Source organism: Tamandua tetradactyla, chromosome 8 (assembly GCF_023851605.1).
Source record: "Tamandua tetradactyla isolate mTamTet1 chromosome 8, mTamTet1.pri, whole genome shotgun sequence".
In the NCBI taxonomy this organism is placed as follows: Eukaryota; Metazoa; Chordata; class Mammalia; order Pilosa; family Myrmecophagidae; genus Tamandua; species Tamandua tetradactyla.
In genome coordinates this window covers 13,109,533-13,135,346 of record NC_135334.1, presented here as the reverse complement: position 1 = coordinate 13,135,346, position 25,814 = coordinate 13,109,533, and the positions used below count along the sequence as shown (strand labels likewise).

The 25,814-nt window shown below is 38.3% G+C and overlaps 2 protein-coding genes across 4 annotated transcripts in view; one reads left to right on the top strand and one right to left on the bottom strand.

The window, feature by feature from the left end:
* The window catches only part of SIAE (sialic acid acetylesterase), a 138,784-nt gene that overhangs the window by 37,068 nt on the left and 75,902 nt on the right, over positions 1-25,814 (bottom strand). The window lies entirely within an intron of this gene.
* PANX3 (pannexin 3) lies at positions 18,239-23,306 on the top strand. The gene is made up of 4 exons (XM_077112580.1): positions 18,239-18,419; positions 18,721-18,863; positions 21,304-21,518; positions 22,667-23,306. Exons 1-4 carry the CDS (start codon positions 18,239-18,241, stop codon positions 23,304-23,306), a joined length of 1,179 nt encoding a protein of 392 aa, XP_076968695.1.

The following is a 25,814-nucleotide window of genomic DNA, read 5'->3' as shown; positions in this document are numbered from 1 at the left end:
ATAGAAAGGAAAAAATAAATGTTTCTTTTGCCGTTGTCTCTGAAGAACAGTAATGTGCCTGATGGAATCAGTAGGAAGAATCACACCACAATCACTGGTGACATTTTTCTAAAGGTACTTTTACTTAAAGGTGGGGCATACATTCTATATTATTTTGGGGAAGGCAGAAGCTCTCTTCATGAATGAATCAGTCTTTCATTCTATGAACATTTCATGAAATTATACTCCAGCAATTCTAAATAAAATCAGAAATATAAAATTAAATAATACCATTTATTTTTTAAAGTTCCTTCTAAACATAATTTCTGTTGAATTATGGCCTATTGCTTGCTAAAGTTTACTTTTTAAAATAAATAAGTTTATTATATTATACATATGAAATTCCATATTAGAATTATGTGTATATTATATACATATATTCCTCCATTAAGTAAATTTTATACAAATACATACATATACATATATGTATATAGTATACATACATATGTAAAGGGGGGTACATGTGTGCCTTTGTATATTCATTTTAAAAAGTGGAAGGAGGTATTTAAAATTCAAAGCAAGTCTAAACATCAATATCAGTTCTATAGGATGACCCCTTCTGCTACTGCCACCTGGTGGCAACATGCCTAAAATTCAAGGACATGAATCAACATGTTTAGATTACTATTTTTGGATTTTGAGAGACTGTTTTATATATGTGTAATCTGGTATTTAGAGATAAAAACAAAACAGATCAGGTTGGGATTATGGTAGTTCAGAACACAGAGGTAAGGAAGACATCATCTATATTTTACAACCTCACCTACTCTTTGAGACCAAAGAAAGAAAGGCTTATTTTGTCTGGAACTTAAATTTTCTGTAGCACATAATCTATTTCAATCTGTCTGTATAGCTCATTTGAACACTTGAAACACATGGAGCAGAGAATAAGAAAAAGGTCCTTTAATCCTGTACAGCATAATGTAATGCCTGTATACATCCCAGAATATATTAAAGAAATAATCAGAAAAGTGTTGGCAAAGTCCCTTGAGGGATGGGAGAAAAAATACGAAACTATTAAACTTTACCATCAGGGGAGCTCCTGATACTGTGTCAAACATTAGGGACACCCAAATCAATAGGCCAAGCCCTTTATCTTAAGGCTTACTCTTATAAAGCTTATGTAGGTAGCAGAGAAATTTAGCCTACCTGTACGCATCCTAAAAGTTACTTCTGGAGGACCTTTTTTGTTGCTCAGATGTGGCCTCACTCTCTGTATGCCAAATTCTGTAAATGAAATCATTGCCCTCCCCCCTACATGGGATATGACATCCAGGGGTGAAAGTCTCCCTGGTGTCATGGAAGATGACTCCCAGGGATGAGTCAGCTCTGGCATCATGAGATCAACAATGCCATCCTGACCAAAAGGGGGGAAAAGGTGTAACTAACAAAGTATCAGTGGTAGAGAGAGTTCAAATAGAGTCGAGAGGCTACTCTGGAGGTCACTGTTACATAGGCTTCAGTTAGACATTGCTACCTATCACAACTTGCCAAACCAGCCAATCCTAAAGAATACCTAGGGCAATATATAATATTCTACAAAGGTTCCATGCTCTAGAGAAACTTTCCAGAAACTTACAACCTCTGGACAGGTCCCTGGGCTAGATAAGTCCTGAAACCTAGAGAGACCAGTCTCTCCAGAACATCAGCTAGTCCCATCTCCCTATCCCATATTATTGACAGCCCCTTCCAACATGAAAAAGTTAGAATGGACATAGCCAAAATACCCCTAAAGCGTGGGAGAAAGACCAAAGGTGATGGTGAAGTTATACAGAGAACGTAGGGTTTAACAAGCGAATATGACTGCTGAATCATTATATTGATATTTCTTTTAGTCTCCAGTATCTTAGAGCAGCTAGAAGTAAAAACGTAAAGTTATGGAATTGTAACCCATACCAAACTGAAATCTGTTCTACAAAGCACTATGCTTTGAAATTTATTGCTTTTTTGTATTTTTGTTATTTTGCACAAAAAAGAAAGAAAAAAGTCTATTGTGATGATACAAAAGAATATTTATTCCTTCCAGCCTCCAATGTTCTGGAGCAGCTAGAAGGAAAAATCTGAGAAGATGGTATGGTAGCCCATGACAGACTCTAGGATCTCCTGTAACTACTTGTTGAAGAGTGCTTTGAAAATTATTGCTTTTTTCTTTCTTTGCTTTGTATATATGTTATATTATATGATTTAAAAAAGGTTAAAAAAAAAAAGCCTGCCAGAGACCATGCAATCCCCCCCAAAAAAAGCCTACCTTTAAAGAAATATAATAAAATCCAGCACTTAACAATATAAAACTATCAAGCCCACACCCAAACAAAAATTGCTAAATATTGAATATAAACGTGAGCCACACCAGGAGGAAAATGAGTTAACAGAAGCAGTCCAAAAATAACAGAGATGACAGAATTATCCAATAAGGATTTTGAAATTCACTATTATAAGATATAACATATTCAATAATTTGGGGGTGGGTGGGATGCATGGTCCAGGAATCGAACTTCAGTCTCCCACATGTAAGGCGAGCATTCTACCACTGAACCACCTGTACACCCAACATACTCAATAATTTAATAGGAAAAATGAAGGTAATGTCAAGAGAAATGAAATGTAACAAAAATAATCAAATGGAACACTAGAGATTTTTAAAATGTAAAAACTAAAGAGAAAAAAAAATCACTCGATTTTATTACCATCAAATTAGATATGGCAGGACAAAAAAGCAATAGAAACTATCCAAATAAAGCACAGAGAGAAAAGAGAGTGACAGAGAAATAAACAGAGCCTCCGTGACATTTGAGACAGTCTCAAGTAGTCTGACATAGGTGCAATTGGAGTTCCAGAAGGAGAAGGGGAGAAAGAAAAAAGTATTTAAAGAAATAATGACTAAAATTTTTCGAAAATAGATTTTTTAAAAACGATTCCCCCACAGATCCAAGAAACTTGATGAAAGCACCAACAGAAATGATGCAAAGAAAACCATACAAAATACTTCAGTAATTTAGTTGCTGAACACTGACGAGAAAGAGAAAATTTTTAAAGCAACAAAGGGAAAAGCACATTACAAGGAAATGAAGATAAAAATGACTATAGACTTTTCATCAGAAATGATGCAAGCACGAAAATAATGAAATGGCATCTTCAAGGGCAGAAAGAAAAAGTGCCAATCTAGAATTATATACTCAGTGGAAATATCTTTCAAAATTGAAGGTGAAAAAAGGACTTTTTTAGACATACAGAAGCTGAGAGAATCTCTTGCCAACTTCAAGAAATGTTAAAGGTGGTAATACATTCAACAGAAAAACTCATTCTTAATCCTGTATAGTATATTTATAATTCCAGGCAAGGTCTGCTTTATGTAACAAGTATTTAGTTTATTGATAAGCCAAACCAATAAAAACTTAACCCATTAAAAAGAAAGGAAGTTCTTTCTTGTTAAAGGAAGTTCTCTAGTTAGAAAGAAAAAATACCAAAAGGAAATTTGGAGAGTAGCTGAAATTGAAGAAAAGTAAACTTAAAATGTGAACTTTCAGAGCACCTGAAATTATAGTTATGGAGGTAAATTTAAAAGACATTTTTCTCCATTTTAATATCATTAAAATAAAGCATTTTTAATATCCTAAAAAATAAAAATGACAGAAGGAGCAGCTGTATGGATTTCAAGTTTAGACAGGATAGTGAGGTCAAGCCTCATTGTGATGGTGAAATTTATAGACATTTGAAAACCAAGTGGTCAGAGTTCTGCTTGGTAATATCAGCTACTTTAATGAACCATTGTGTAAATATGGCTCAATGCAACACCCTCACAGGAAATAAATGCAATATTATCCCATACTTCAGAAACAATATTTTAACCCAAAGTGCTGGCTTTGAGGGAGAAAAATTTGGACATATGTTTTAATGGAAAAAAAAGATTTTTCTGAGCGTTTTAAGAAATCACAAGTCATATAATGTTCACTGTGCATACTCAGCTCTGTTCACCAGACATCCAATGCTGGCTGCTCTAAATTCCATTCACTGTGAAATTGGTTGCAGGAAGGGATCTGATAAACTCATTCATTCAAAGACTAATAAAGCCAGTATGTGACCAACTGCAGTTCACATTCCTTATTCAGACATTTATATTTTAATGAGTTCAGACTTTTTAGCCAAAGAAATAAATTTCTATGTGGGGAAATGTAAGCTTCAGTGAATAGATATGTTAGATATGTTTTTGGTCAGAATAAAGGACAGGAGTTCTCTTGGAGAAGTTATGGAATCATAACACAAAGGCCTATCTTCTCCCTACTGAGTCCTGTTCATGCCTATGAGTGTATGCACACACATAACAATTTGCTTTTCCTCCTCTGTGGCCTATATTTAACCAAGGCCCAGCCATCATGGTGCCTCATTTACAGATTTTTCACTTAGAATTATGTTTGGCCCTACAGTGTCATTAATAAATCCCAATTCCTATCATCATTCCCACTATACAAAATTTATAAATGGAGATAAACAATTCATTATCACAGACTTCAAATAAGACAGGCTCTCCTTGGGACTAAAAAGCAAATAAGACCTCGGGGGTTCATTAAAAGTTGATTTTTCTCTAGCAGACTTTGAGAGTTCTTGTCTGGATGATGCAACACCAGGGAAAGTTTCACTGAGTTGATAACACCTCAGAGACTGTTGTCATGGGAGCCTCATTTCAAGTTTATTTCAAACAGAGCTTCTCCAAAGTCATGTTCACTGAAGTAGAAGCAAGAAATTTTTTTGATCATATTTCTTGGCGCAGAACTGTCCACTTTCCAAAATATGAACCTCTGCATAATAGCTTCGCTGAACAAGAAGTTCAGTTTATCTCTAGCAGTAAATACATATAATTCACTATTATTGTACACCAGAAATAAGCCATAGTTCAAACAAGAAGAGCACAGAGACTGGTCAGAGAAAAAAGATGGCAGCTGAGAGGTCTTTATTCTAAATGACCTCAGTTGGCTCATGAGGAAGTAAATAAAAATAAGGGTATCTATCAGGAATTATATGGGTCTGCATTCTAGTTAATGTTTAAATGCTAATGCGATTTTATTGAGATATATTGCATATTAACATACCATGTAATCATCCAAAGTACACAATCAGTTTCACAGCATCATCATATAGTTGTGCATTCATCACCACAATTTTTGAGCATTTTCATTACTCCAAAAAAAGAGAATGAAAATAAAAAAGAACACCCAGAACATCCCATACCTCTTATCCCCCTATCATTTATTTATTTTTTGTCCTTAATTTAATGTTTAAATATTTTTTTAATTTGTATATCATTCAGTATATTAAAATGCTAGGTGAAAGAACAAAAGATATGGTTAATATTCAGGAGGCATCTAACAGAGGCATCTCTCATACTGTCCCTATATCCTTTTCCTCTCCCCTCATGCTTCACTTTTCCCAGGTTCAGTTAGTTCTCAGCCTTCAGCACTTCTTCTGCTTCCTTAAATGCTTGGTGAGCTCACCCAATCTCATGATTGCAGTAAACTCCTCTATAAGGTTGGCTTGCTCCCAAATTTGTAGCTTTTAGTCCTCATCTCTATTAAGTTCCTGTCCGGTTACCCAAACTCTCTACAGGATATTTAAATAGGCTGTCCTGTGTGTCACCCCAAACTCAACCTATTTAGAGCCAAACTAGTCTTTTCTTCTCCAAAAGCAGATACCTTCTTGACCTCCCCTTTTGCTTGAGAATAGCCAGTACAGGAGGTAGAGAGGAATATTAATAGGATGGTCACCTGTTCCGATTGCCCAGAACATTCACAGTTTGTACCTGCTGTCCTAGAAAAATGATTTGTAAGACCCATTGTTTTATTGAAGTAAAATTTACATAACAGATCACATAAATAACCGTTCTTTAAGAATAAGGTCTGTTTTATTTCCTCCAGTACTGGGTTCTTGTACTGGGAATGTGGGCTGTGATCTTCAAGCCCACTATGGAGTTGGACAGCTGAAGATGGGTCGAGGGTAGGTTAAAACATCACGAAGCTGTCTTATTGAGATTCAGAGGGCTCTTTTCCCCTTGATTAGGAATTTCTGTCATTGCTACAAGTTTTTTCTTACTTTCCAAAATTCCAAGAAAGTTGACACTCACAGTTTCTGCTTTTTTTATTCATTTCTTTCTTGGAGGATAAACTTTGGGAGTTCCCTGCTGTAGTAGCTGACATCACTCTAGTAGCACCCTCTTTCACTCACAGATATAACCCAATTGAATGATAAATTGCATGGTTCTTCTAAGTATTCAGAGCATCAGCTTTGGCATCAAGTTGACCTCAGAACAAATAGTGGCTCTGCCACTTACTAGCTGGATGACACTGGGAAATGTGTTTAACCTGTTTCTGAATTTCAAATCCCTTATCTTAAAATGAGGATAATAACCACAACTCAAAGAGTTGTAGTTATGAATACATGCTGTTTCTAAAAAACCTCCAGGGAAAGGATCAAGACCCATCCTGAGTCAGCCAGATCACACCCTAACTGAAGTAACCTCATCAGAAGGTCCAGTGTACAATGGGTTAGCGGCTGCGGGAATGGAACGATATCACAGGCAAGTATGGAAAGTGGGATAGGTGAATAAAATCAAATAAAACAGGTTATTTTTACGTGCAACACAACAAAAAGCATGTTACATATATATTAATATATATTAACATATATAATATATATATATTACAAACAGTATATATACTGTGATCTCACTTTGGTTTAAAAATAGGCATATGTATTTGTATCCATAGAAAAATACCTGAAAGGATAGACACTAACTAGTTAATAATGGTAATCACTGGCTAGGGGAAACATGGTGTTTTTAATTTCTCATTTTTCTTTTTTCTGATTTGCTACATGTACATACGCTGCTTTTGCAATTTTTCAAGAGGCCTATGAAATACAGTAATCAGATCCTTTTTCTGCCTATCCCCAGAAATTCAATAAATCAATTTTACTTTAAATAAATATAATAATAAAATGCCACATAAAAGTAAATTATAAAAAAAATAGCATATTATAGCAGAAGACAGGACAGGCTGGTGGTCAGAAGTCCTAAATTCTAGTCCCAGTTCTGCCTCTGACTAGCTGTATGAACTTAAATAACTTGGGTAACTTCTTGAGCTTTATCTTTCCTAGAACATTTTTTAAAATAATACAGCATTCCTCTTTTTCTTATGGTCTGCTGATACTAAGACAACAAGAATGAAGTACATGCAACCCCAATGCATGAGAGAAAAAGGTGTAGAGATTTAGGAAGCTACAAATGAGAACAGTGGTACTCAAATGCTAATGTGCATTGGAATAACCTGGAAAAGTTGTTGATGTCATAATGCTGGGCCCCAACTCTAGAGTTTTTGATTCAGTAGGCTGGGCTGGGGCCCAAGAATTTACATTGCAGGTTTAGAAGAATGCTGATGACACTGGTCTGGGGACCACAAACCGAGAACCACTGAACTAGACAGAAGCAAGGAAACAAACACAGGCTCTTCAGATTCAAGTTCCAGGTCACCTCTATTAGTTCTGTGACCTTGGAAAATCTCTTAATCTACCTGCCCGTCAGTTTCCTCAGCAATAAAAGACATGATAGTTTCTTATAAAAAATACCACCTGGTCGCAAGATTTTTATGAGAATTAAATGAATTAAACTTGTGAAAGGTGTACATAAACTTTGTAATGATATTACAAATATCATTAATTATATAAATTAGCCAACTTAAGTAGCCAAAATTTCAATTATTTTCATCTTAAGAAGGACACCCCAGACATAGAGATGAATGTAAATATACATGCTTTCAGAAAGCACGTGTGAAATTTGAGTACTTTGCCACAGTAGAGATAATAGTGGCTTGATTAGATATCATGATCTATGAATATATTAATAATAAAAATAACTACTACAACAACAAGAGCTAAAATTTATTGAGCACCTACTATTTACCAGGAAGTCATTATACTACTTTAAACCTCACAATGCTATGAGGTAACTACTGCTATCATTCCCAATTTGTAGCTTATGAAGCTTAGCTTCAAAATAGTCAAGTAACTTCCTTTGTAAGTTACTAATCAGTAAAGATCAGAAGTAGGTTACGAAGTTAGGCAAGTCTGCCCAGCTTCTGAGTGTGTGCTCTTTATCACTACAGTAAAGGCAAAAAACAATAACAACAACAAACTCTAACCCCCTTTCCAGTATGGCTCACCCACCACAGTTGACTATAAACTCTGGACCAAACAGGAAAAAGGCTTTGGAGAGTGAATGAAGCAGGGAGCATTGGGGGTGGGGGGTTGAAACTTGGAAGAAGGAACTAGCACAAGGTGATTTTCTCATTTTTTTTCTGTTTTTTAACATCACCCTGACAACAAAATCTGACCAAGACATCACAAAAAAGAAAATTACAGACCAATATCCTTCAAGAACATAGACATAATAATCCTTAACAAAATATTAGCAAATCTTATGGAAAAAACGTGATTGAAAGTGGTTGTATAGACCCATGTGTCCCACTGAGTAACACTACAAATATAAATAAGTTCTTGCATGAACTATTTTAAAGGTATGAATCTTGTACAAAGAGTGTGTAACTTCGGGGTATAGGGAGGAAACTGCTATTGCAGGCTATGGGCTATGTTTAACAGGAAAACATCAGCAGTACCACAGCAACAGCAGGGGTAAATAATAGGGGGAGGGACAAGAGTTAAAGAGAGGTTTAGATTTTCTATTTGGTCAGGGTATGTTTATTCATTATCTTTTTCTTGGGAACAATGAAATTATCTAAAATTGAAAGTGTGGATGGACTGTTGACTTTGGACATTATACATGATGCCTAATGGAAGTGGCTGAAGGACGCACTGACTGAGAAGTAGATTGGCGAACAATGGTGTATACATATGATAGAATATTGTGCTGCTACGAAAAGGAAAGAAGTTGTGAGACATGCAACATTGTGAATGAACCAGTGGAACATTTGGTGAGGCAGAAACAAAAGAGCAATTATTATATGATCTCATTTAGAAAGTATTTATAAAAAAAAAAAAAAAAAAAAAAACACGGGCCTAGACTGTAAGCTCTTATAGCAGTCACATTTAGCCCAGAACGGTAATTACTATTTCTGGATTTTGACATTTATTTATGTATAACCTGGTAGAGTTGAGAACAAAGCTGATCAGGTCGAGATTAAGGTAATTCAGAATACAGTGGTAAGGAAGACATTGTCTAAATTATAGAACCTCTTCTACTCTTTGAGACCAAAAAAGGAAGGAATGTTTAAATGTGGTCTTTATCCTTGTTTTTGCATGGGCAGGCACTGGGAATCAAACCCAGGTCTCCGACATGGCAGGCGAGAACTCTGCCTGCTGAGCCATCGTAGCCTGCCCAGGAAGGAAGGTATATTTTGTCTAGGACTAAATTTTCTGTAGCCTATAACCTTACTCCATCTGTCTGGATAGATCATTTAAACAATTCAAACACGGGAGCCCAGAATAAGAATGAGGGCCTTTAATCCTGTATAGCTTAATGTAATGCCTGGATACATCCCAGAGTGTATTAAGCAGATAATCAAAAAGTACTGGCAAAGTCCCCTGAGGAATGGGAGAAACATTATAGAACTGTTAAACTTTACCACCAGAAAAACTCCAGATACTATGCCAAAATTAGGGACACCCAAATCAATAGGCCAAGCCCTTGATCTTGAGGCCTGTTCTTATGAAGCTTGTGTGTGTAGGACAGAAACTTTGCCTACCTATAGCCATGCCTAAGAATTATTTCCACAGGACCTCTTTTGTTGCTCAGATGTGGCCTCTCTCTCTCTCTAAGCCCAATTCTGTAAGTGAAATCATTGCCCTCCCCCCTACATAGGACATGACATCCAGGGGTGAAAGTCTCCCTGGCAGCGTGGGAGAAGACCCCCAGGGATGAGTCTAGCCTTGGCACTGTGGGATCAACAATGACATCCTGACCAAAAGCGGGAAAAGAAGTGTAACAAATAAGGTATCTGGCTGAGAGAGTTCACATAGCGTTGAGAGGCTACTCTGGAGGTCACCCATGCAAGCTTCAGTTAGACATTTCTATCTAGCATAACTTCCCATACCAAAACCAAAACCGTTCCAGCCAATCTTAAAGAATACCTAGGGTATTATATTAGATTCCATGTACTAGGGTAACATTCCAGAAACCTACAACCTCCAGATGGGTCACTAGATGAGATAAGTCCTGAAATATAGAGAGGCCAGCCTCTCCAGAACATTAACTAGTTCCATTCCCCATCCCATATTATCAATAGCCCCATCCAACATGAAAAAGTTAGACTGAGCATAGCTCAAATATCCCTAAAGAGTGATCAAAGGTGATGGCAGAGTTATAGCAGAAAAGGTAGGGTTTAAGAAACAAGTATGAGTGCTGAATCATTATATTGATATTTCTTTAAGTCTCCGATATCTTTGAGCAACTAGAAGTAAAAACCTAAAATGGTGGCATTGTAACCCACACCAAACTCTGAAATCTGTTTTACAACTAATTGTTGCAATGTGCTTTGAAATGTATTGCTTTTTTGTATAGATATGACTTTTCAGAAAAAGAAAAAAAAATATTTCTTCTAGCCGCCAGTGTTTTGGAGCAGCTAGAAGGAAAAATCTGAAAATAGTGAAATAGTAACTCTTAAACTCTGAAACCTGTTCTGTAACTCCTTGTTGAACTGTACTTTGAAAATCATTGCTTTTTTTCCTTTTCTCTGTTTATCTATTTTATATTTAACAATAAAAAAGTTTAAAAAATTAGCAAATCTAAACCAACAGTATATAAAAAGGACCATATATCTTGACCTGGTGGGGTTTCCTGGTTTAATATCAAAAGTTAACCAATGGGTACACAAGTGGTTCAGTGGTAGAATGCTCACCTTCCATGAAGGAGACCTGGGTTCGATTCCTGGACCATGCACCCAAAAAAAAACAACAAAAAAAGTTAACCAATGCTCAATTTTTTTAAGTGAGGAAAAGGGAACGAATTCCAAATAATAAATACAGAAGGAATGAGGAAAATAGGAAGTCACCAATAGAGCACAGCAGTAATAATTTCCATAGACAACATCCACTGATGAATGCTTTAATGGTGGGTGAAGCCTTAACAAGAAATAGGAACTCAAAGTAACAGCACTAAACTATGTCCATAACTTCTTTGATACTTCTTCCAAAAAGCTTAATTCTCCTCCCCATGAATGTGGCCTGGACTTTGTTTCTCACTTCTAATAGACTGAGTATGGAAAGTGTAAAATAGAAATGTTACAGTGGAGAAACCTAGCAGGCACTGTCTTAGCCACATAGTGAAAGCTAACATTACCAGTGATAAGTCTTGCTGATATAATGCATTTATGATGTGATGAGAAGGGCATTTCACTTCTGTGGGATTCTTTTTAAAAACTCAGAACCCCTGTCTTGTAAGAAAACATGAGACAAACCAAAATTTGGTCGGCATCCTACACCTGATCAGTACTCTTCAGTCATAAAAAACAAGGAAGGACTAAGCAACTGTCACAGATTGGGGAAAACTAAGAAGTTTTAATCACCAAATGCTTTACTCTATCTTGGATTGGATCCTGGAACAGAAAGGGGACACTGTTTTATAATTTTTCAAATCTCTTTTACGTCTGGTTTAAAAGAAGACACACAGATTGAATTAGCATGTATCATGTACTGGAAAACTCCACAGTACATGAGAGAATAAGAATTAAAAAGACAAACAATATCTTAGTATTAGTATGAAAATAGTTTTAACCTGGCAGACTCCCTGAAAGGGTCTCAGGGAACTTCTATGGGTTCCTAGGCCATAGTTTGAGAACCTCTACTTTATATCCAACAGATTGAAAAAAATTTTGAAGTTGATTGGTGGTAACTCTTGTTAACGATGTGGGAATATAGGAAACTTTGTGTACTACAACCATTCTAGAGAATAATACACTGCTACTTAAGAGAAGTAGTATATGCAGTCCTAGGACTTCACAACTCTAGGTTTAGGTAGATATCGCAACTGAATTCTCTTTTAAGACCATAAGGAGTAATGTACATTATTTGTGGTACAGGAAATAGAAGCAAAATGAGTGTCTGCCACGAGAAAAATTGAGTAGGTAAAATGTAGTAGATGCATAACATGATGTATTTTTCAGAAATTAAAAACAACAAATTAGCTGTGTGCATAGCATCATAGATGGACTTTAGAGGTATAGTGCGAAGTTAAAAAAAATCTAAGAAACAAGAATGAAATATAGAAACAATATCACTTATGTATATTAAAATTATAATGTGGAAACTTCCAGGTGAAGATGAAGTATATCATGGCAGACAAATGCTCCTGCAGCCACAAATGGAAAACACCTTATTAATTACAAAAATTATGTTTTATGGATATCGGGGACCTATGGAAAAAATAAGGGCATGATAAATTAAAATTCCAAAGGAGGTAGCACCATTCTACAGAAAGATGAAGGCTTCCATGAATTTTTCCCCTAGAGGCATTTGCCACTTGGCACCAAAAGACTGTCGACCTTGTTCCATCCAAGTAAAGAGTCTCTGTTGGGGGAATATTAACTATCAAAGCTTTTAATGTGGTAGCAAGGAGGGAGTGATAATTGGAAATTTGAGAGACTTCAAATACATGGCCAGATTTCCCTACATGACACTTGCTGAATGCTGGGGATGTGTGGACTGATGACTAAACCAAGAACTTTTAAAATGCAAAGTGAAATCCCCTGCATTTCTGTAGTACTTAAGAACACAAAGACATTACAGAGGGAGGGGGCTTGCGTTAAACTCACCAATACAAACTCAATGAGCTAGTCTCTCGCCTTCAAATATTTGCCAAATTTTGAAGCTACATGCAGTGTTGGTAACTAAAGAGCTAAACTGAAATCCTCTCCTGAGGATAACAGAACTTCTCATAGTATTTCAGAGATAGACAAAGACCCAAACGGCTCTTCAAAAAGCTGGAAAGATCAGCCTCAAGAAATGGCGAAAGCTAAAAGTAAGCTAAAGTTTTCTAAAAATCCAAACAGGTCTTAACCAACTCACTCCCTGATTGGATTGCAGTGACCATCTCCTTGCCTTATCTAACAGAAGAAAAGAAAACCATTTATGCTGAAAGATGACATCATCAAAAGCATAAGTGAGGGTGCAAGGGTAGGTCAGTAGTAGAATTCTCGCCTGCCATGCAAGAGACCTGGGTTCTATCCTGGTCCATGCACTCCCAAAAAACAAACCAACAAGCAAAACAAACAAAAAGTCAATAAATGGTGCTGCAATAATGGGAGACTCACATAGAAAAATAATGAAATCTGACCCCCCCATACAGCATACGAAAACAAACAAACCAAAAAAGCATAAGTGGTTCCTATGGTTCTTTTATAAAACCAAATTTGGCATACAATGGAAAGTAGTAGACATCCAAAAATGTAAAGGCACATGATCAATAACAAAGGCAAAATGTAAGCAAACTGCAGAAGAGTCACAAATAATCCAGATATTGGAGTTAGCAATAAGGATTTTTTTTTTTTTGCTTCTTTTTTTTTATTAGAGGAGTTGTGGGTTTACAGAACAATCATGCATAAAATACAGGATTTTCATATACCACCTCGGTGTGGGACATTTGTTGCAATTGATGATAGCACTTTTTTTCTGTTCTACATATATAATCAATAATTCACAATATCATCACATAGTTGCATATTCATCATCATGATCATTTCTTAGAACATTTGCATCAATTCAGAAAAAGAAATAAAAAGACAACAGAAAAAATTCATACATACCATACTCCTTACCCCTCCATTTCTTTTTTTAATTTATTTATTTTTTATTTATGATACATAACCACATACAGACACATTCTTATCATATGATCATTCCATTCTTGTTATATAATCAATAACACACTATCATCACATAGTTGTATATTCATCATAATGATCATTTCTTAGAACATCTGCATCAGTTCAGAAAAAGCAATAAAAAGAAGACAGAAAAAAATTCATACATACCATACCCCTTACCAGCATTTCAATCTACCAAATTTATTTTAACATTTGTTCCCCCTATTATTTATTTATTTTTAATCCATATGTTTTACTTGTCCATCGATAAGGCAGACAAAAGGAGAATCAGACACAAGGCTTTTACAACCACACAGTCACACTGCGACAGCCACATCATCATACAATTATCTTCAAGAAACATGGCCACCAGAGCACAGCTCCACATTTTCAGGCAGGTCCCTCCAGCCTCTCCATTACATCTTGACTAACAAGGTGATATCTATTTAATGCATAAGAATAACCTCCAGGATAACCTCTCGACTCTGTAATCTCTCAGCCACTGACACCTTATTTTGTCTCATTTCGCTCTTCCTCTTTTGGTCGAGAAGATTTTCTCAATCCCTTGATGCTGAGTTCCAGTTTATTCTAGGATTTCTGTCCCACATTGCCAGGAAGGTCCACACCCCTGGGAGTCATGTCCCACATAGAGAAGGGGAGGGCAGCGAGTTTGCTTGCTCTGTTGGCTGAGAGAGAGAGGCCACATCAGAACAACAGAAGAGGTTCTCTTGGGGGTGACTCTTAGGCCTAATTTTAAGTAGGCTTAGCCTATCCTTCATGGGATTAAGTTTCATATGAACAAACCTCAAGATTGGAGATTCGGCCTATTGCTTTGGCTGTCCCCATTGCCTGTGAGAGTATCAAGAATTCTCCACTTGGGGAAGTTGAATTTTCTCCCTTTCTCACCATTCCCCCAAGGGAACTCTGCAAATACTTCCCTATTCACTGTTCAAATTGCTTGGGATTTATCTGGGCATCACTCTGAACAAACCTACAAAATCTCATGCCCTACACAAGGTTCCAAGTACTATGGTGTTCCATTAAGCTGTCCACATAAGTTATATCAGGAAATGCACTAGTCAAAATATAAATTTTGTACCAAAAAACATTTTTTGCTTGTCTCACACATAGGTTAAAGTTTGAAAATGTTAATTGCCATCTATTTTCAACACCCTGCATTTTTGATATTCCTTTGTTCTTCCTCATGCAGAAACATTTTTAAATTTGCACATTTAGTCACTATGATTATACATTCTAGGCATTCCTAGATCATATCATCTCAGTCTCTATTGTCTATCTTTTCTTCTGATTTCATTTGTGCCCCCAGGCCTCCTCCCTCTATCATTCTCACATTCAGCTTCACTCAATGTTCTAACATCATTGTATTACAGTTACATAGTATTCTGCTATCCATTTATGAATTTTTAGAATCAGTTTGTTGCACAATCTGTATCCCTTCAGCTCCAATTACCCAGTATCTACCATATTTCTATCTCCTGATGGTCTCTGTTACCAATTTCCAAGTTCATTCACTAGTGATAAGGATTTCAAAATAAACAAAAACTTTGCAAAAAAGTAATGGCAAGAGTGTGGCGCAACTAGGATTCTCATAAACTATTAACAAAGGTACAAACTGAAACAACCAATTTGGAAAACTACTAAATACGAATATATATAAAGCATTACAACCCAGCAGTTCCACTCCTCAGTATATATATATTCACCATAAGACACACATTAGAATATTCACAGTAACATTATTTTGTAATAACCAGAAACTGGAAACACAAATGTCCATCAACTCAAATGAATGAATAAACAAATTATTGTATACAATGGAATGCCACTCAGCAATAAAAAGGAATGAATTCCACACAACAATGTGGATGAATCTCAAAAATATTTTGAACAGAGAACTCAAGCAAAAAAAAAATATATATATATATACACACACAAAATATATATATATATATATATATATATATATGATTCCATTCAAATAAGCATAAAAACTGGCAGCAAAACTAATGATTCTCATAAAATTAATGTAGAGCCAAATAAAATCATAAAGAGTAAATACACATGATTCCATTCCTATTATTTTTTTTTGTGTATATATATATATATATATATATATATATATATTTTTTTTTTTTTTTTTACATGGGCACCACCAGGAATTGAACCCGGGTCTCCAGCATGCAGCATGGCAAGTGAGAACTCTGCCACTGAGTCACCATGGCCCACCCAATACATTTTTTAAAAAGACAAAATTAACCTGTATTATTAGAAATTAGGGTAATGGTTACTCTTTGGGAAAGGACAATTATTAGAAGGAAGAAACCAAGGGAACTTCAGTGTTGTCAGTAATGCTCTCTTTCTTGATCAGATCAAAATAAGGTTTACACTTATGATATAAACATTAATATATGTATATTATACTTCAATGGAAATATACATTTTTAAAGGCAAAAATACATGTATACAAAACATTAATAAACATTAAACAAAAACTCCCATAATCAAACGATACTGAAATGGGAGTGAGGAGAGGGTAACGGGGAATAGATATAAAGGATCTCTTCTGTTCTCATGCCTGGATCACTCCAGTTAGCACACAGAGGGCATGTCCAAATCAGAGTGGGCCTCTAACCTGTAGACTCAGGAAAATAGTTCAAATGGAGGCCTACGCACATAATAAAAAGTTAGAAGTTGTAAATCAAGCTAACAAACTGTTAAAATATGTTCCATCTGCCTACCTTACATATATAGACATGATAGACAAATAATAGGTAATAGAGTACAAATAGAGACAGGGAGAAAGAGATAGATACATAGATTGATAAGAGATAGACATAGACCCACATCACATTCAAATTTAGAATCCTCAGATTTATCTGTATTCTGTGCCAGAACATGGCTGTGCAGAGTGTCAAAATCCCCCAGATCCCTTCTCTTCCCACCCAGCTCAGTTCCACACTGCACGTGTGGACACCCTAGGACTTCTAAATTCCATGCAAACCCCCACAACTAGCCATTCCTTAGACCCTGGATACATACCGGTGGCATGACCGACTCTTGGGAGGTCACATCTGGGGGAAAGGCCTGCACAGTCCCTGAAAGCATGCAAGGCCATTTGGCAGGGAATTGCAGAGTCCTTGGTATCAGGAGAGGGTCTAGAGTGGGTGAATGGACTCTGAATGGGCACAGCCACTTGACCCCAGAGACTCCTTGCCTTGCAGGAAGCACATGGCCAAAGGTGGTCAGAGTGAAGCCCAGGTAAGCATTTCTCTTGCCAAGTCTAAGGACAGTACAAGGGTCAGGGTGCCCTATGCCCCAGTGATTGTCCCTTTTCCCACCCAACCTCACCTAAATGAAACAGGAGCTGACATTTCCAAAGCACCCTCACATATAATACTCTTAATCAATCCTCACAATCTTCTAAGATTATAACATTATGTCATTTTAGAGATAAGGAGACTGAACCAAAAGTGACATGCCCAAAGTCACCCATTATAAAATGAGTACTGCCCATTGCGTGTAATTTGTTTGTGCTTCAAATTAAATAATTAATTAATTTTTTTTTTAATGAGCACAGCCAAGTCTCCAGTAGAGGAATTTTCCCATCAAATTTCAAAGGTCATGCTTTTTCCACTATTCAACGTTGCCATGCACCCCCCAGCTTTCCAGAGAACTGATGGGTATAAAAAAGAATTAGGCACTGCAAAGATGTGCTTGAAACATTTGGAAAAAAGACCAGAGGCAAGGAAAGAAATTTAACACCAAACACAGAGCAGTTTCTGGGAAAGAGCCAGGGACCAGAGCAAAAATCGTCATTAGAACAAAGGATACTATGTTGGGGAGCAATCCTAGCTGAGTCTTGGGAGCTCCATTTCTACCCTAAACCACAAAATGAGAGCCTTCAACACTTTTAAGCACTCTCCACCCAAATTCCACACCAATTACCTTGCTGCACAGCTCTCCCTCTCTCTACCACCCCGCTGAAAATACTTTATTAATGAAAGGGCAGCATAAAGCCACAGAACTGCATCTGCTCAGGGACAGCCCCAGGACAGCAGCTTGGCATCAGCCCCAGGTGAAGCCCGACCCTCCTCCAGCAAGGACCCACTAAGGCTATGCCTCCCTCTAATTACCAGGGTGCCTGACCCAGGGCTTGGCCAGTTATGTACAGAACCATGCCCTGCTCCTAGCACAAATATCTGTGAGGCTGGAATGTAAGCACTGTCTGTTCAAACCCATCTGCCTGAAGCTGCCATCTCTTCATTCTACTATCCTGGGACCCCGCTTGCCACCTCTGCACCCCCAACCTCAGCAGCACCATGTCGCTTGCACACACAGCTGCAGAGTACATGCTCTCAGATGCCCTGCTGCCAGACCGAAGGGGCCACCGCCTCAAAGGACTGCGCCTGGAACTGCCCCTGGATCGTATGGTCAAGTTTGTGGCTGTGGGCTTCCCCTTGTTGCTGATGTCCCTGGCATTTGCTCAGGAGTTCTCCTCTGGTAAGTTGCTTCTGAGATTCAGTGCAATGGAGAAACTCCATTTTATTTCCCTCTTTGCATGGGTCCTGAAGTAAGACAGCTCCCAGGCTGACTAGTCTTCATGATTTTGAGCTGGGATGGATTAACACAAAAGGCAGATTATGCATGAAGTTAGGGTACCAGCAAATCAGAGGCACCATAGTGCAAAAACTGTGAAAGCCATGAGGAGGCAACCCTTAGAAAATACTTAGGTAACTGGTCCCTGAGCATCCTTTCCTCCACTCTAACTCAGGGATGCCTCTAAGCTGTATTCCTGTCCCAGGGTCTCCGATCAGCTGCTTCTCTCCCAGTAACTTCAGCATCCGGCAGGCTGCTTATGTGGACAGTTCCTGTTGGGACTCACTACTTCACCACCAACAGGACGAGTCTGGGCGATACAAGATGAAATCTCTCTGGCCCCACAAGGTAAAGTGGACTGGGACTCTACCAGGCCAGCTCCATGGCTGAGTGGAGTGGGATGGAAGTGCATCACTATATTCTCTCTTTCCTCTCCTTTTTTCCCCCTGAGTTTATTTTGGTCTCTGCCTTTCACATCTCAAGTATTTGTCTGGTGATCTTTGGTTGTCCACTTATATCTGTATCTAACTGGAAACTTTGTGCCTATGGATGAGACTTGTTGATAGGCAGCCTTCAGTTGGTGGTACGTTTGGGTTATTTCATTGGGAGAACCTCAAATATCAGTGCCTGTAGGCCTTGTCTCTTCAGCTGATCAGTTTTCCTCAAGAAGGGTCATTTAATCTGTAACTTGTGGGGAAGTGGTAGGGTGCAGTTGGTACTAAATCTGGCTGCCAATACTCTCAGCTTTGGGGCTCACCATTCAGTATTCATTCAGCTAATCCCCTATTTTCAGTGTGGTTCCTCTGCCCTCAATGTAGCCAACTTTCTTTGGTTTATTCTCCCTCTGTAAACTTCAGGCCTTCTACCAGGAAAGGTAAAAGGTAGCCACTTGACTGCTTCATGATATCACAGAGACAATATGGGGGACAGTTTCTCACACAGATGTTTCAGTTTTCCTGTTTTCAACACCACTCATACTCCCATTTTGAGAAATATCTTCTATCTCCAATTTCTGAGTCTTTCTGGTTTTGTGGTGCAAAATAGCTTGCTTACCCTGCCTCAGTTCCCCACTCTCCATAAAGGCTAATATATTCTGCCATGCAACTGCTTTCCACTTTTCAATATTTTGTTGCTCTAGTCTCCTCTCTGTTCTCTTTGCCTTCATAGTATTACATATTTTTTATCCCCTTCTTGTAATTCCTGTAGTGTTTCATAAGGGAACAGAGGCAATATGTAGATTCAATCCACAATGTTCAACACTTTATCAGAAGTCACTCATAACATTTCTGATCATAACAATTTAAAAGGCCTCAAAATGCCACAGATCTAGGGCCCTGACAAAACCAGAGACAAAGGAAAAAGTTAAGGAGCTCTCTGTCACCAAAATTGTTCAAGCAGGATCTAGATGGCAACATGATGAATATATTTAGAGGGATACACATGTCAGAAAAGGGTCAGATTGTCTGATCATCAGGATCATTCAAAAAACACTTTAAAACCAGATTCTTAATCTCTAGGGGTGACCTGTATTTTAAAAGAATATCATTTCTTGGACAGGAGGTCAAAGGTTCTAATTTTCTCCCTTGCCCTAGTATCCCTTTTCTAACCTGGTCTCTCTTATTTCGTTCAGAAAGCAAACACACACACACAAACACACACACACACATATATATACACTTTTCTGCTCTACCCAGCTGTAATCAAAATATGCTTCCTTCTTTTTTTTCTTCAAACACTCCTCTAAAATCAATGTATTTCTGGTTCAGGAGAAAGCTGTAGGTCAAACAGTTGCTAAGGGAATAAGATACAAAGTCAGATTGCCTAGTTCCAACACCTGGCTCTCCTACTTGTAAACTTATTTTCACAGGTTACTTAATCTTTCCATGCTTTGGTTTTCTTATTTATAACAAGGTATACTAATAGTAATAGTACCTACCTGATAGCATTCCTGGGAAGATTGAATGAAATGATACATGTTACGCACCAAACACAAATGTAGCTTTAAAAGCCTTTACAAGTAGAGTTTTTACTGAGGACAAAATAGTGAGCCCAGTCCTGTCATGTGTGGTAAGTATGATGAGGAAACAGAAAGAAAAGACCCTTATAACCAGTAGTTAAGAATGTAGTTGGGGAAACGAGGGTTATACAAATTAGAAAGAGCCCCCCCAAAGAATTCCAAAACAGTCTCTGATGATGTAGTTTGGCACTACCAAGAATCTAGGGAGGAGAACAGACTGCTCTACATTGCCAGAGGCGGAAAAGGCTATGTAGAGGTAATGAGGTTTGACTTCCTTCCAGGAGACTAAGTAAAAGTCAGCAATGTTAGCCCCTGGCTGGGCAGGGCTTTTAAAACTAAGGGACTCCCACTGTCCAGTGATAAGAGGAACCTGGAGCAGTCAAAGAAAAGTAGAAGATTGGGAATGCAGATGCTCTCTCCTACAGTGCCATGGCCACTCTTGACCATGCTCTCTAATGAGCCACCCAGCCAAACACCCTGGGGTATCTGTGTGTGTCTGTCTAACTGTCTGTCTGTCTCTTTTTCCTAGAGCCCTAGACAGACCTTGGATCAGATCAGGAGAGCATGGAGATCACCAACCCTTCTCTCCCAGGCCTTACTAAATTCAGTCAAGCTACTTGAGAGCTTTGGGTCCTGGGCCTGAGGTAGTTCAAGCTCTGCACAGCCTTCCCCTTTAAAGGCAGGAACGGCAGACAGTGGAGCTCCTGGCTGAGCTCTCTTCAGGGTCTCAGCACCCTGGGCCTCTCTCCTCACCTCACGCTTCCCTTGCAGGCCCTCCCCTACTCCCTGCTGGCACTGGCCGTGGCCATGTACCTGCCAGTTCTGCTGTGGCAGTTCGCAGCTGTGCCTGCCCTCAGCTCAGACCTGCTCTTCATCATCAGTGAACTGGACAAGTCCTATAACCGCTCCATCCGCCTGGTGCAGCAAATGTTGAAGATCCGGCAGAAGAGCTCTGACCCACATGTTTTCTGGGACGAGTTAGAGAAGTGAGTTGTCCCTTTAGTGTGGATGCTTCAGATACATTAATCTGTGTGTACTGGGGGACAGGGGGACAAAGATATACCTACCCTTGTGGGGCTTACATTCTAGTGATAGAAATGAAACAATAAAGAAACATAAAACATAAATAAAGTATATGTTAGAAGATAGGTGATATGAAGAAAACAAAAACTCAGGCTAAGGGGAGGTCAGGAGAGCTGCGAGGTTGAAATGCAGTGCTGTTTTAAATAGGGTGGCCAGGGCAGGCCTCACCAGGAACATATTTTAGCAAAGATTCAAAATCATATTCTGATTCATCTATTTACACATACTCTATCCTCTGAAAAAAGTTCTTCTCCTTTCTACCTTTATGAACCCTACGTATATTTTGAAGCCCAGCTCTAAATCAATATTCTCCTAAAGGTTTCTGAACCCCCAGCCCACCCTGTTACCTCCCCTTTCCTAATTTCTGTAACTACTATAGTTTGTACCCATCATTTTAGCAACAGATCAAAGGCTATTCTCATTTCAAATTTGTATGTCTTATTACCCCTTCCCTACAAGCCAGACTTAAAGGTTTTTCAGAACAGAGCCCGGCTTTCATGTACCTGAACAGCACAACTCTCAACAAATATGTCTTTTTTTTTTTACATGGGCAGGCACCGGGAATTGAACCCAGGTCCTCGGGCATGGCAGGCAAGCATTCCTACCTGCTGAGCCACCATGGCCCACCCAACAAATATGTCTTAATGCATTTATTTTTATATAATTTGTCCAAAAGTTATGCACAGAGTAACCAGGCCAGGAACCAGATTGTGGTTATTCAAACTCCCAGTCCAGAGCTAATTAATAAGTCTTATAACTTCCTAAGGATCCTACTTCAGCCTAGAAGCTGAGCAGAAATCCACTGCACCCAGTCATCACTTCTTGACATTCACTGGCTTTAACACACCACACTCAGTACTTGAAGCATTAAAATATACTCACACACCTCTTTTCTGGGACAGGTGTGATTATGCTCTGAGAAGGCAGATTTCATGTGATTTGAGAGTGCCATGTTGGATACAGAGATCCTCTGTTACTTCCCCACATGGCTTTTCTAGGATATGGTTCTAAACGGTCCTTCCTAATCTTGCCTCCTTTCTCCCCTGCCCAGGGCTCGGAAAGAGCGATACTTTGAATTCCCCTTGCTAGAGCGGTACCTGGCATGTAAGCAGCGTTCACATTCCCTAGTGGCTACCTACCTCCTGAAGAACTCCCTCTTGCTCCTCTTTACCTCAGCCACCTACGTGTACCTTGGCCACTTCCATCTGGATGTCTTCTTCCAAGAAGAATTCAGCTGTTTCATCAAGTCAGGGCTGCTAAGTGACGAGACCCACGTCCCTGATCTGATCACATGCAGGCTGACTTCCCTGTCTATTTTCCAGATTGTTAGCCTTTCCAGTGCAGCTGTATACACCCTACTGGTTCCAGTGATAATATACAACCTCACACGGCTGTGTCGGTGGGACAAACGACTCCTATCCATCTATGAGATGCTCCCAGCTTTTGATCTCCTCAGCAGAAAGATGCTGGGATGCCCCATCAATGACCTCAATGTTATCCTTCTCTTCCTCCGAGCCAACATCTCTGAGCTCATCTCTTTTAGCTGGTTGAATGTTTTATGTGTTTTAAAGGATACAACCAATCAGAAGCACAACATTGACACAGTGGTTGATTTCATGACTTTATTAGCTGGTTTAGAGCCCTCAAAACCTAAACATCTTACCCATCAGGCATGTGATGAATACCCGTAGCTAAAAGAGAAAAGGAAAAAAGCATGGGGCAATAAATATTATAAAAAGTAAAAAATCTCTCTCCTTCCTCCCAAGCCTGACATAAAAATTTAAAAATTCCCATTTTAGACTTACTAAACTTGGATTCAGCTGAATCATACATCCTGTATCACATTATCCCAGAGGTGAGAAGATATAATTAAGAAATGAAAAACTAAAAAAGTAGGTCTAGAGAACATTCTATGAGGACAGTTTTTTTAAGCCTGAAAAAAATAAGGCCTAGACATCTACAAGGAAAGGAGGGTCTAGAGGCTACCTATGGAGGTAGGTTCTTCTCACTATATTTACTCCATGGCCCTTCCAGGATGCTCAATCAGCTTACCCCTAAAAGCAAATGAGGCAATCTAGAATAAGGATGTGAAACTCATAGAAATCTTCTGATGTGGCCTGAAATTCTAATAATTTGCCCAGTTTGCTTTGTGGAAATCATCAACCTTGACCAATTTCTCTGTGGGCAGCAAGGTGAGCTAGGAGATGATGATGGCAGGAAACTGTAATCTACCCTTCAGGTCTAAAGACAGAGCAGAACAAGGCCAGGGTCATGCATCAGCCATGTGGTGTTAGGCTGGAGCCTTGAAGGGTCCAGGTACCCTTTATCTCACTTCAGCCTGGATTGAGATTGTGAGCTATAGACTCCTTTACAACTCTTAACGGACCCAAGTGTGTCTTCAAGACCCCAGGGGACACTGCATCTCCACTTAAAGCAATCACTGAACAGGAATCACCTGGACCTAACAAAATGAATAACAAAAGTGTTATTGAGGCCTTCTCCTTCTCTTTCTTCAGTAACTTATCGCTACATCTTAGCTCCTAACTCTCATTCCTACACCTGGATTTAATGGACTCCAAAGACCATGCTCAGTCCACAATACCATGTTGCCATTTTATATTTCTTTTCAGAGCTGTATATTATAAATTTCTTCAGAGAATTTTTACATAGGCCATTTACAACATTCTTCAAAAAGAAGTAGGAAAGCTACATTGCTTCTGACAAACCCACATTAAGTTTAAACTAGCAAAGACGCTGATGTATAGATATTCATCCATGGCTTCCTATTGTCATTGGGTCAAACTCCAATCCAGTTGGTCATAAAACTTTTCATGAGCAAATGCTGCCTACTATTTCAGTCTCTCTTCTTGCCTCTCTCCACACACATCCAATCAATGACTTGCAGTTCTTACATGTCTCATGACGCTGATCCCTGGCAAATGCTGTCCCCACCATCCAGGATACCCTTCTCTGCTCTTCACTGAACTAATAACTAACTCTCCTTTACATCCTGTCCAAGCACAGTTCCTTCAAGAAACTCTCCCTCCCTCCTCCTTCCTTCTGTTGCCAGAGGCTGTCATATAATCTGATACCTATATATATTGCCCATTTATTTGTCAGTCTTTCCTCTTAAATTAAATTTCCTAAAGATTGTGTCATAATAAACACTAAATAAATATTTTTCTGAATAAATAAGTGACTAAACGAATTGCTCTGTAGCATGTTCTTTGGAGCACTTGGACCCAACTCTCAAATAGGCCTGTGTTGAAAAAGCTTTGTGCACAAAGATGCTCTTCACAGCAACTGATGATTAAAAAGTCAACCAACTGGGCCACGGTGGCTCAGCAGGTAAGAATGCTTGTCTGCCATGCCCAAGGACCCGGGCTCGTTTCCCGGTGCCTGCCCATGTAAAAAAAAAAATAAATAATAATAATAATAATAAATAAAATAAAATAAAATCGTGCAAATAATTGTTTAAAAAAAAAAAAGTCAACCAACAGGGAAATAATTATGTATAGTCATAACTGGAATATTAAGTCATCATTTGAAATTATAAAGAAGCCAAGATGACACTGTGAAACAACTATATAATAATGCTAAGTGAAAAGTAAACATGATATTCAGCATGAGCTAACCCATATAAAAATGCATGAAAATGGGTGGGCGACAGTGGCTCAGTAGGCTGAGTTTCCATCTGCCATGCTGGAGACCTGGGTTCAATACCCAGTGCCTGCCCATGCAAAAAAAAAAAAAAAAGCATGAAAATTTAATACACATGCAACATACTAAAAGTGATTCACTCCATGTGGCAGCCTTATGGATGATTTTTACCTTGTCTGTATTGTATTTTTTTAATTTTTAAAAAATTGTATGAAATGTTTTAATTGTAAGAAAATGTTTCAATTAAGGGAAAAAAACCAGTAAGTATTTTATGCAAATTCCACTAAAGTCCAGAGCAGCCTGCAAACTAAGGTAAAGGATGGCACTTTCCCTTCCACTAGAGATCATAAATGTATACAAAGATGAATCATGCAAATGAAGTCAGATATCCCTAAAGTCTCCAATGACAAAATACAGTTGGACAGCAAATAAATTAGGCAGTTAGCAAATAAGGTTTTTAAAAAAACAGAAAATCTCTCCCTACCACTTGAAATTATTTCTTTTCAGATTCCAAGGTAAAGTGCCTACCTAAGGTTCTA